Source organism: Apis dorsata, unplaced genomic scaffold (assembly GCF_000469605.1).
Source record: "Apis dorsata unplaced genomic scaffold, Apis dorsata 1.3 scaffold_365, whole genome shotgun sequence".
In the NCBI taxonomy this organism is placed as follows: domain Eukaryota; kingdom Metazoa; phylum Arthropoda; class Insecta; order Hymenoptera; family Apidae; genus Apis; species Apis dorsata.
In genome coordinates this window covers 164,157-177,237 of record NW_006263630.1, presented here as the reverse complement: position 1 = coordinate 177,237, position 13,081 = coordinate 164,157, and the positions used below count along the sequence as shown (strand labels likewise).

Below are 13,081 nucleotides of genomic sequence, written 5' to 3'. Positions count from 1 at the left end.
TATTATTACTATTATTATTATTATTATTATTATTATTATTATTATTATTATTATTATTATTATGAGCTATGCCACGATGAATTTGTGAAAACGATGAAGCGTTAGATTTTAAGCTGGACGCGTGTTTTGTACTTTGCTCAGAATAAAAAAGAAAAAAAAGAAAAAAACAGAAACATACTTTATTGAAACACTTTTCGCCGTTATTATTGCTGTTTTTTTATCCCTTGCATAATAACAAAAAAAAAAAAAAAGAAAAAATAAAGAAAAGAAACTGCTTTATAACTCAATAAATCGATCACAATCAACATTTCTTACCCTTATTTCGATCCTTCAAATTAATATCCTGTCGCGATCCTTTACAACAACAATAAAGAAATGTGATTAATCCTTCGAGAATCAAGAATATCCTTAAATTTTTCGAAGTAGTTAATAGGAAGGAACGATAATTCAAGAGCCGATTTAAAAATTGGCTCATGGACGATTTCACTTTCACGCATCGACAGTCCTTCAAAAGTAAGTAAGTGGGCTAAGACAAGATTGGATATACGATTACGAATCGTTATCACAAAGTCTTAGAAGAATCGAAGATAAACTTCGCGAGCGAACGGTTGCTCGTGATTCGATTAGTGATACGATCGTTGGAAAAAGTGACATCTATTAAGAACGCGCAGACACGCTTTGTTTAACACCATGATGCGCGACTTACGATTTTTCGTCGTTGCGTGTTCGATCGCCGTGCTCGAGTTTGCAACATCGTACAACGTGTGCCCCCATAACCCGTTATTGGACAAAAAAGATGCGTGGAAAAGCGATCACTTGTCGTACAGACTTCCGAAAGAGGTGGTCCCGACCAGTTACATCGTCCATCTGGACAAGGATCGAACAAATTTCACGTATTCAGGATCAGTGAGGATATTTGTGAATGTTCTTGAACCGACCAACACCGTTGTGGTGCACACCGATGGTTTACGTATCACGGAGGAAGACGTGAATCTTTATCGAGCTACGAACGATTCGTCCACGTTCTTCGAACCGATCCTTTGCCAATATCACGACCCGGAAAGGCAATTTTACATCGTGAAAGTCGAAGAAACGTTGGAGCCGGGCGTTGAATACGTGCTACGAATTCGATTCGAGGGTGAAATACGCGACGACGTATTCGGATTTTATAGGAGTTTTTACGTTGAAAATAACGAGACGAAGTATATCGAGTGGATTTAATTTTTTTGAAAACGAAAACGTTTGTTTCAAGGATACGAATTTTTCTAGATGGATGGCGGTTACTCAATTCTCGCCGACTTATGCGAGACGAGCGTTTCCATGCATGGACGAGCCGCATTTGAAAGCGGTTTTCTCGTTGACTATTAATGTCTACGAGAAGACAGCGACGAGTAACACTAGAGTTAAAAACAGGAGCTCGTGGTATATATTTCTTTATACTTTTTCTTCTTTTTATAAATCATTATTTCTCATTTTCATGATTTTCTCATCTGATCGATTCTTTCTCTTAACTCAACTCCTAAATTCGAATAAAGTTACATCGAGTTATTTATTAAAATGCTTAAATAACGTTTATTCGTAGATATTTATTATTTTAGTTACGATTATTTGGAATTATTATTACGTTTTTAACAATAAATTAATCGAACTAACTTATGAAAGTCGCTTTATTCAACTATTAAATTTTGCCCATCACTTATAAGAAACTAGTTCTCAATCTAAGACAGATTCTTTACAAGTATATGGAAATTTTAAATTAACCAGTCTCACTCTTCTTACCATGAAATTTGTAACTTGTTTTCAACTTACTTCACGAATGATTATAAAGAAAGAATTATCACGAAATCGAATCTCGAATCTTCTTTCTTACTTTCACAAGGTTTTTCTAACCTTCGCATTGTGAAAATTAGGAACGAATATGGATTCGAGCCAACTCCACGAATGTCCACGTATCAACTGGGCTGGGCCCTTCACGACTTCGTCTCTTCGGCAAACTCCTCGCAAACCTTTCGAATGTGGACGCGAGGATCGATGAACAATCGAGGGACGACTGCTCTGAATTACGGGAAATCGATATACTCGTCCCTGAAAAATTGGATCTCGATCGAGGATCCAATATCGAAGATGGATCAGTTCGCGGTTCCGGATTTCAACTTCCACGCGATGGAAAATTGGGGTATGATCACTTACAGGGAGTCGGTGGTGTTGTACGAGGATGGGATAACGCCTACGAGGTACATGATCGATGAAATCGCCACCATGGCCCACGAATACGCGCACACCTGGTTCGGGAATCTCGTCACGCCTGTGTTCTGGGACGTCGCTTGGCTGAAAGAGGGATTCGCTTCCTATTTTCAATATTTTGCAGTGTCGATTGTCGAACCTTCGTGGGGGATGATGGAGAAATTCGTGGTGGACGTGGTGCAGCCAGCGTTGCTGCTGGATTCCGGGAACCATAGCAGGGTAATGAATGGGCGAAACGTTGGAAGCCCTGGCAGCATTATGGCGGTGTTGGATTTTGTCTCGTACAAGAAAGGTTCGCTCGAGTTTCTTCTTCGAAATGAAATTTTCTTGTTAAGGACCAGACTTTGAGAGACTTTGAGAGAGACTTTGGTTGTTGTTTTATATTATTGTATTATTTTTTGTTTAATTATATAATAACTCTGAATTATAAACGTTCTTTACATATTGAAATAATATTTAGATTTTGTTTTAGATTATATTTGTTTGAGATAAGTACACAGAGTGTTAATGAAACTTTTAAAAGATTGATTTTAGAGAGGGAATGAAAACAATAAAGGTTGATATTGTATTATTAGAACTGATTAATTTCAAAAAAATTATAGATAATTAATGCGATGATAAATTTTAGAATTAATCGATGCATTTATTTCAGGCGCATCTGTGATTCGCATGCTCTCTCACATGATCGGTGAATCGGCATTTCGAAACGGTCTACGAAGCTATGTGGCAAATATGTAAGTATGAATGTATATATATGAATGTAGAGGTCGTTGTTTCTAATAAAATGTTTCTTCTTTATCGAAATAATTTTCCTTGAATTTAAAATCATCAGTTTCTAATCATTTTTGATAATAAAAATAGATAAATATATATAATTAAAAGATTATCAATGAATCCAATGTTTAAAAAGTTAGAAATAACTGATTTATTATTTCTACTTTAAAATTCTTATTCACACGACAATATAAATTTTAAATGCTTACATTTTGCAGTAAATATTAATTTAAGTAATATATATTTAAATAATTAGAATTCTTTATAGTTTAAATAAATGGTAGCTCGAATACTTACACGATATAAAAAATGTATGAAAAGAAAATTATCTTATCGATATAAGAAATTAGATATAAATTTTATAATGAAAAGTATAAAAAGTTGCTTATATAAAAAATGATATATAATTATCAATTGCAAAAATATTTTCAATTGAATATTGGAGGATGTCTCAATAATTTTGAAAACGTCTCGAAAATCGAAAATTGTATTCCTTTTGAGGATCTCGACGTAATATGAATTTTCAATATTCTTGAAAATTTATATATTTAAAAAAAAAAATCTCTTTTACTTTCTTTTTTTGAATCTTAATTTTAGTTCTATGAGAAAAATCCTAAGAAATTCCAATATTTTTGAAAATTCCTATATTTTCCAATGTTATAAAAAATCTAAATACATTCTCAAATATCTCAATATTTTTCAGATTCTCAAAATATTTTGATATTTCGTGTGACAATTTTCAACAAATTCAAACACTTCTAATTTCTACTTTATATCTCTAATGATGCAATCTACAATGTCATACAATCTACAAAATTTTCCTACAAAAAAAAAATATATAAAGACTGAATCACACAAGTAAAAAATTCAACAATGCCAACGATATCAACGATGAAATCGTGCGTCAATGACACTTGTCTTCGTGAAACTATCTTATCTTACTTATTCTTCTCATAAAAGAAAAATTTTTTTATTCAAAACCAGGTCGTATCAAGCAGCTACGCCGCATGATCTTTACGAACATTTAAAAAATTTCACTCGCGAATTAAACGATAACGTATCGATAGAAGACATCATGGAGAGCTGGACGAATCAATCGGGATATCCTTTGGTGACCATCGTACGAGATTACGAGTCATCCATACTTATAATCAGTCATGAAAAATTTCAATGGGATCACGTTCATTCGGTGTCCAAATGGTGGATACCATTGAGTTTCACAACGGAAACGGATGCGAATTTTTCTCACCTAACCCCGAAATATTTGTTGAATCCGGAGGAGAGTCTAATTATCATGTCCCGCATCCCATCAGACGATTGGGTCGTTTTCAATCTCCAACAAAGTGGATATTATCGAGTGAACTACGATCAGAGAAACTGGCAGATGCTTACCGATTATTTGAATTTGAAAAATTTTACGAGAATACATAGGGTGAACAGAGCCGCCCTCGTAGACGATGCTTTTAACTTGGCCAGGGCCGGTTACGTGAATTATTCGATTCCGTTTAATCTTTCCAAGTATTTGGTTCGTGAGACCGATTACGAGCCTTGGGTCGCCGCCGCGAATAATTTCAAATTCTTGAATAAAATGTTGAGCGGTGAACCGAAGGTGTTACAAGCTTTTCAGGTGAATATCGATATTGCAATTTTTTTTTATTTAATGATTATTCTAATAATTATTATCGATAATGATTTGAAACAGGATTATGCGATCAATTTGTTGCGAAACATGTACGATCAGCTCAATTTCACCGAATCTGCAAATGAGGATATAACGACGAAGTTACAGAGAGAATTAATCTTATCGACTTCTTGTTTAGTACGTTATGCCGATTGTTTAAACGTTTCAAGAAATTTATTCCAAAATTGGATTGGCGAGCCTGGTAAAATGTATGTTTTATATCATCACGTGTGAAATATTTTCTTGGATTATTAATTAATCTTGCATTTGTCAATGTATCGTATTTTGATAATTATTTTATTCTATAATTCTGTTTTATAATTTTTTTTTTCTTTAATATTCTTAATATTATATTGTCTTATTGTTTTCAATTTGTTTTGATAGAATACCACGAGACGTTAAGAGTTTCGTTTATTGCGAAGGGATACGTAATGGATCCAAAGAAAATTGGTATGGAGTAATGGACAAATGGTTAAATGCTGATCTTCAGATTGAACAAGAATTATTATTACAAGCACTTGGATGCACGCAAAAAGCTAATTTGATCGAAATGTAAGCTTTCATTAATGATTCATTATCATCCAAAAATTTGATGGGAGTAAGAAAATTTAAATGGGTTAAATTAAACTCAAATTTTTAATTCTTTAAAAATGATCATCTTTCTTTCTTTTTCTTTTTTTCTATCATTTCTATACAAATTTTAGATATTCTATTTATTAATTTTTCTTTGCCTAAAGTAGTTATCATTATCAATAAATAATTATCAGAAACGATTAATTTTATAATACTTACAAAAAATTTTCAATTTCATGCAGAAATATGATTGCTTTCGAACTTTGAACGGTAATGATTAATTTAATTGATTAATTAAATTGCTTAATTGATTAAATTAATTGAATGAAACGAGTGAGATTAAACTAGTGACAAATATTACATACAATATTTTATATAATTTTATTATAATTTCTCTCTTTCAAAATGAGTAATGATTCAATAATAAAATAAATATACTAATTTGTATTATAATGGAAATCATGATATTGATAAAGAAAAAAAATTGAAAGAATAAAGTAATAAAATTTTAATTTAACTTATATTAAATTATATTTAATTTAATTATATTAATTTAATCTTCAAATATCATATAAATTTATAATTTCAAATGAAATATCTATATATACGTATATTTAGTGTGTATTCAAATTGTTTAAAAGAATCCACTTGTCCTTGATCAGATTTTAACCTGAAATATTTTTTCTACAGATATCTCGATGTATCAATATCGAATGAAAAGAATGTTCGTAAACAGCAAAGAATAATGATAGTGAATGCTATTTTGGATGGAGATGTGAAAAATGTCGATCACGTTTTGAAATTCGTTCAATCGAATTTAACAAGAATCATCGAACTGTACGTAGAAACTCATAAATTTATTACATTCATTCGTAGAATTAATTTTAACCATGTTTTTTTTTTATCTTGTTATACTGATTACATTAATATCAAATTTCTGACATATTTTTTTCGTTTCACACGAATATATCAAATTAAGAAAATAGATAAATGTAATATAATTTAATCAATGAAAATAAAAGATATTTAAGTTTATTTAATAAAAAAAAAACGATATAAACTTAAAAATTTTATTTTGAGAAATATATTGAATCGTTTTTATCGGATATTTGATTATTCTAAATTAATTATATAAAATTAAAGATAACAAGTAAATATTTTTCATATATAAGAAGCAAACATCAACGTGTGAATTATTTCTTCGATTAAATCGATATTCGTTAAAATTTGATTAGGACGAGAAATTTGGAAAAAAAAATTCCATGCTTCACAGAATAACATGTTAATTAGAAATAGATTAATAAACGGTTAAGTATCAAACAAAAATAATTAATAAGATATTTATGTTATAAATATTCCAATAATGTTATTTAAAATAGATTAATAAAGTAAAATAAAATATGAAATACTTGAAAAATTATTTTGTCCAAAATGTTGATTGAATATTATGGTAATAACAGATTTCTTTGCAATACATATGAACTTTTCTTCTTTTTTTTATAGAAGGGGATATGATTTCTTGGACAAAATAATTACTGGAATCGGAAAAATGATGATAACAACAGCTCAAACGAGAAAGGTATTATTATTTTGAATTATTCATTTATATATATATATTTTTTGTTATATTTATTTTCTGATTATTTAATAATTTTTATACTACTTCTATATTATTATCTTGTTTTAATCTAAGTTAAACTTAGTAATATCTTGGATAATAAAATAGGATGTATTTATTAATAATTGTGTCATGAATATATAAAATTGATCTATATGAATTATATATTGAATAATATTGAATAATATTGAATAATATTTATTTTTCGAATTTTAAACGAATCGCAATTGATAAAGATAGCAGATAATATATAATAGATAAAACATAAGATTATAATTATATATTATAATCCTATATATTTATTAAGTATAGCTTCATTTCAAAATTTTTTAGATTAATATTAAGAAAAAAAGAAAATTAGCGAAAAATGGCAATTAATTGCATTGAGATAATTTTAATTGAAATTGAAAAATATACTCGACTGAATGATTTGAATAAAATCAAAATCATTTGAAAAATATATATATCTTTTAATAATTTATTTGTATTGCAGCTTTCCGCGTTCATTGAAGAATATTCCAAAAATCTAGGATCGAGTTTAGATACAGCGAAACAAGCATTATCCGTGGCCTTGGAAAATGTGAAGTGGATCAAGAAATACGTGCCCAAAATCGCAGAATATTTTGAAATTATATAATTAATATATTGGGCATAATAATTAATCAGTAAACGATTTTTTTTTTTATTATAACTAAAATAATTGGGAAATATATTTTTTAAGAAATTTCAACTTTGTAACTAAATACAAATTTAAATTTTATTTCATTAATATTTAATAAAAATTGATAAATTAAAATATATATAAAAATTTTCCATCGTTTTTAATTTATCATTATTCTATATTAAATAATCTACTTGAAAGCATTTTTTAAGAATTTTTATATATCATTTTAATAATACTTATTCGTGTCTTTATCAATTGACATCAGATAATAATGGATGTAATTATTTGAGAATTGTTAAGTCGATATATAAATTTCAATTTGATCATCGTCGTATTAAATTTCTTTCGTATCAATAATGCAATTAATTAATCACACGTTACAAAGATAAATGAATAGATAAGCAAATAATGAATAGAATAATGAATAGAATAAAATAAAGAAAACGTTTTCTTTATTTATCTTTATCAATTTCTTTTAATCAAAATAACAAGATTCAATTTTTTCGAATTATTCGAAAGTATGATTTATAATATTGATAATGATAATTAGAAACATAAGTTATAACAATCTTATCTGACATAAATATTTTTTATTGCATTATAACTAATATTCTTATACAATTTTTCAAAAATAAAAGATAAACAGACCTTTCAATTTCACATAAGGTTTCGTTTAAAATTCATAAACATTAGAATTTCATAAACATCAAAAATCGTTTGACATCGTTCCATTTCCCTTAATTATTCGACACATTAAACATCGAACGAACAAATTCTTGATCAATACGTCATGAAAATTATGAGTATTGGATCGCCAATATCGAGTACAAACAATATCTGATAATCATCGATTGTTCATTAAATAATCAATTTATGATAAATTAAGTATTCGTGGAAACTGATTGATTTATTAAAAATTACTATCTCGTATTTCAGAATATTCTGTTTGTCATTTATTATTTCTTATATATGTACAAGAATAATCTTATATACATATACAGTGTATACGATATAATACGTTAGCCTCTTATAGAATATTCATATAATAATAATATTCATATAATAAAATGAAGTTAAAATTTGTTACAAAAATGAAAACAGAAGTATATAATTAATCGAAAAAAACAGGCAAAAATAATGACAAAAATTTATAAAATAATGAAATGATTTGACATTTTTGGTCAAATTTATGAAAATCCATGACGATGATCAAATGTTAATTATATGTTAATTATACGAAGTAGTACTTGCAAAATGATATTTTGCAATGATTGCAAACGAAATACTTTCTCTATTACACAAAAATATAAAAAAAAAGAAAATTATTTCACATTTTTTTTCTTTTTATTATAATTATTATTATTTCTTAATAATTAAAAAAAAAAATAGTGCGATCTTAGAATATAATTGAAATATATTTCTTTCACAGTAAGTAACGTAGAATAATTAGAACGATAAGATTTATCACGTTATCATGTTTTAGTAAATCGAGATGAGGAGTTACCCAACGTAATGAAATATTGTTCAATCAATTGTATTTTCGATAAAACAGAGTGAAACGAGTTAATAAAGACTTATCAGTATCCAGTTAATTTAAACTACACGGAATATTCAATTCTTCGATAATCTATAAATTAAATTGTATTCGCTGTATATACAAAAATTTTCGGTTAAAAATTCGAACGAAGTTTCAACGAAAAAATTTATAATTTAACGTAATTAATTTTTCTGAAGATGGATTAGCTGGAATCGTATAATTTCTTTTAAAAATAAAGTATTAAATAAATAAAACTATTTAAAATCGTTAGTTTATAAAATAATATATAAAAAATTTAATCTCTGATATTATATTTACATTTTCTAAATTGACAGTTGGCATTTTTTTTTTTTAGAAAGTAAGAGGTCAATGAAACGACATCAATCATATTATTTTACCGTATTATTTAAGAAATTTATGAAATACGAATTTGTACATATATTTATATTTACATATTAAATATCAAAATCAAAATCAATATCACCTTATGTCATTTTAAAACGGTATTCGTATAATTATAAATTTGTATATTCAGATTAAAGTATTTTCAAAATTGAAATATTTTTATATTTTCAAAAGATGAAACATTCGTACACAAGCTCCATATTTTTATTTACGTTTGATAAATATTGATAAAATTTAATATTACATAAAAATTTGCAATCGTCAAATTAAAATTGGACATCTTGTAAATATACATGTAATACTTGAATATTATTACATACAAAGAAATTCATTTAACTCGAAAATTCTGATTTTAATAAAAATTTATATAAAAATAATTGATATGCAGAGTAATTTTTTATTGTCGACGAGAAATCTCTTTCAAAATACAAAATCAATAAAATTTGAATATTTCACATTTCGAGTTTCACATATAATTTTGTCTGAAAATTTTTTTTAGATAGATCGATAAATAAAGCATTAAATTTTAAACGTTTCATGATTTAAAACTCTATCTGGCATCATTACAGAATTATATTTAAAAAATTGAAACAATTTCACTTCCTTAAAACACGATATCTTCTTAAAAAAAGAAAAAATTATTAAAAGTTATTCATTAAAAAAAGAATAGTTGAAAAGTTTAAAAAAAAAAATAAAAAAAATAAAAAAGATATTCGAACACCATCAATATACCATTCATAATAACACATTATCGATAAAGCGGATCAAGGTACGTCAACCATTTCGAAAAAAGAATTTACGGATATAATAAGTTTATATGTATATGCGTATACATATATCGGTCACTATCCGACAATATAATACTTTGAATCGTGACAACGCGCCGATTGATAAAGAAATATTGATAAGGAAAGTTAGGCAGATTTTTGATAATGGTTTCAACGTGCCTTACCTTATAAAGCACGAACACTTGTACAGGTAAGTCATTCATAAAGCAATCGTCGACGCGTAATTAATTTATTGCCCGGGATTTTGCATGGTGTAAAGTCGGCTGGCTGATCCATTTATCATCAAGGTACGTCGTTAATAATATCCGGCACAATTTTCCTTTATCGAACGATCGCGGAAAATCGTTTTGGGGGAACGACAATTTTGGAATCGAGGTCAATGAAATCTTTATGAAATCTTTAAACGTCGAGAAGATTTATTATTATTAGATTTTTCTTTCTCTTTTCTTTCTTCTAAGATTCAATTAACCACGATAGATTATTTTCTTTCATTCGTGTTCGATACACTCGTGCTGAAAGGATACATACATACGAGGTATGTCTAAAAAAAAGAAACGATCGACCGATTCTTGTCATATCGAAACATTTTGATATTTAAAATATATAATATTTAATCCCCAGTTATCCAAATTTCAATTGGAACGTATTTGATAACGAGTTAGCAAGAGTATGTTATTGTGTTGTTGAGTTACATAAACGAGTAGTACATCAATATATTATATTCCATAGCTTTCAATTTAATTGTTTTCTCTCATCTCGAGTGTTGTTATTTTTGATATATACAACTATAGGCAACTATAGGCAACAGTTCAGTTTCGATAAAAATTGTTTCGTTGGAAAATTTTAATCTTTATTCTATCTTTTCAAAAGAGTTATATTTCGAAGAATATATTTCGTGGAAGGAAATATTTTTTCATTCTTTAATTCGTGTTTAATTAAACGTCACACCTCGTATGTCTCCTATTTAAACAATCGCCTTCTCGCGCGGCAAAATTCGAAAAATAGATCGCCCTCGTACACATCCAGGACACAAAGTGACCAATGTACGATAAGTGATCTTACACGAAAGATAATCGAGTGAATATTTATATCGATCCAGGATGGCCAAAGCGTTGTTGCTTCTCTGCTTGACGATCTGTCAAGCGAATTTTCTATTCGGGGACACGATCGATCCTCAAGAGGAAAAACAGTACATGTACAGACTCCCAACCGACGTCGTACCATCGTCGTACGCATTAAGTTTGGAACCGAATTTGGATAATTTCACGTTCACTGGCAGTGTGGATATCGCGATCGAAGTTAAAGTAGAAGTTAATAATATAACATTGAATCAAAAGAATCTCAATATCAAGAGCGTAAACCTGAAAAATTTGGATGGAAAAACGAATGATGTAAAAGTTAAAATAGATGATCTAGCAGAAGAGGAAGAACTTTTGATTATAAAACCTGAGAACGATGTTATTAAAAAGGGAAACTATATACTTACGATAAATTATTCTGCCGAGTTGAACGATCAGAAGAGAGGATTTTATAGGAGTAGATACATCGATAAGAACAATAATATAAAGTAAGTAAAGTAATCATCTTGTTTGCAGATTTTTGGAAAAATTTAGAATACCACAAAGAATCGTTATTTTTGCTCGTACATATTTACGATACGGATAAATAGAAAGATAGAAAAATGAAATATCATTTTAACACGTTTTTTTCTCTTCTAAAAATTTTGTTTTATTCCATTATTCCGTTGCAACGATCTTTTGCTCACCAAAGAATCGTATCATATTATATATGCGAGCATATTTGAGAATTGTAATGTCGAGAATTATTTCTTATTAATGGATACTGCAGAACTAGCGCTTTCATACTTTGAGAATGAAAATTAATTAATTTTGAATAATCACAATTAAGATTCACATTCCCTTGATTTTCCATAAATATTTCGTTCGCTATTCGAGAATAATTTTTTCAATTCTCTGATGCAATATTCTCACTGTAACTGTTCACTCTTAAATGAATCCCAAGCATAAAACATCCAAGAATTATTCTACATCAAATTTATATTTGAAAGAATATCTTCCACGAATGTAAAAGAGTAATACTTTATCCACAAGTTTCATCTCCAATATTATTATTATCGAATAATTCTCAAAAATTATTCTCGATTAAAAGCGATCATCCAATAATAATTCCATCCCATTCTCAACAAAGCGTCGAGTTTGGCTGTAAAAATAATTCTCGACGACATCGTTTCATCGTCTCAAATCTCTATTGTTTCCAAATATTTTGTTCTTGCATCTTGCAGATATGTTGCCGCGACCCACTTCGAGCCGACAGGCGCTCGATTAGCGTTCCCTTGTTGGGACGAGCCCGATTTCAAGGCGACTTTCAACATCTCTATAACCCATTCAAAATCGTACAAAGCGATTTCGAATATGAAAAATAAAAGTATAACGATTGAGAATGAAAAGGTCGTATCCAAGTTCGACACAACACCGAAGATGTCCACCTACTTGGTGGCATTCGTGGTCTCCGATTACGAGTCGAGCAACAGAACCGAGAACGACATCGAGTTCAAAGTTTGGACGAAACCGCACGCCGTGAAACAGACGGAATACGCTTTGAACGTGAGTGTGTATCTGATGAAGGAATTGGACGACTATATGGAAATCCCGTATAGTGACGAGATTAAAAAAATGGACCAAGTGTCGCTGAAAGATTTCTCGGCAGGCGCAATGGAAAATTGGGGTCTCGTTACTTACAGGTAATTCCCTCTGATCGCAATCGATCGCTTTATTCC

General features: G+C 28.8%; 2 protein-coding genes across 5 annotated transcripts in view; both read left to right on the top strand.

Annotated features, from left to right (window-relative positions):
* Positions 1–7,707, top strand: part of LOC102678588 (aminopeptidase N-like) — a 22,888-nt gene extending 15,181 nt beyond the window's left edge. Inside the window, exons 1-10 of one of the 3 annotated variants that reach the window (XM_031511937.1) lie at positions 516–1,202; positions 1,270–1,419; positions 1,911–2,536; positions 2,897–2,978; positions 4,003–4,645; positions 4,721–4,908; positions 5,084–5,251; positions 5,963–6,109; positions 6,776–6,851; positions 7,384–7,707. In XM_031511937.1, the coding sequence (XP_031367797.1) occupies positions 691–1,202; positions 1,270–1,419; positions 1,911–2,536; positions 2,897–2,978; positions 4,003–4,645; positions 4,721–4,908; positions 5,084–5,251; positions 5,963–6,109; positions 6,776–6,851; positions 7,384–7,527 (2,736 nt within the window). In that variant the 5' untranslated portion in view covers positions 516–690 and the 3' untranslated portion in view covers positions 7,528–7,707. Of the gene's footprint in view, positions 1–515; positions 1,203–1,269; positions 1,423–1,910; positions 2,537–2,896; positions 2,979–4,002; positions 4,646–4,720; positions 4,909–5,083; positions 5,252–5,962; positions 6,110–6,775; positions 6,852–7,383 lie in introns of those variants that run through there. The other 2 variants (XM_006618623.2, XM_031511938.1) reach the window with 2 other exon arrangements.
* A 2,634-nt stretch (positions 7,708–10,341) lies between these two features.
* LOC102674081 (aminopeptidase N-like) overlaps positions 10,342–13,081 on the top strand; it is an 8,933-nt gene continuing 6,193 nt past the window's right edge. Inside the window, exons 1-3 of one of the 2 annotated variants that reach the window (XM_006618677.2) lie at positions 10,342–10,571; positions 11,384–11,851; positions 12,587–13,045. In XM_006618677.2, the coding sequence (XP_006618740.2) occupies positions 11,385–11,851; positions 12,587–13,045 (926 nt within the window). In that variant the 5' untranslated portion in view covers positions 10,342–10,571; position 11,384. Of the gene's footprint in view, positions 10,572–11,383; positions 11,852–12,586; positions 13,046–13,081 lie in introns of those variants that run through there. The other variant, XM_031511936.1, reaches the window with a different exon arrangement.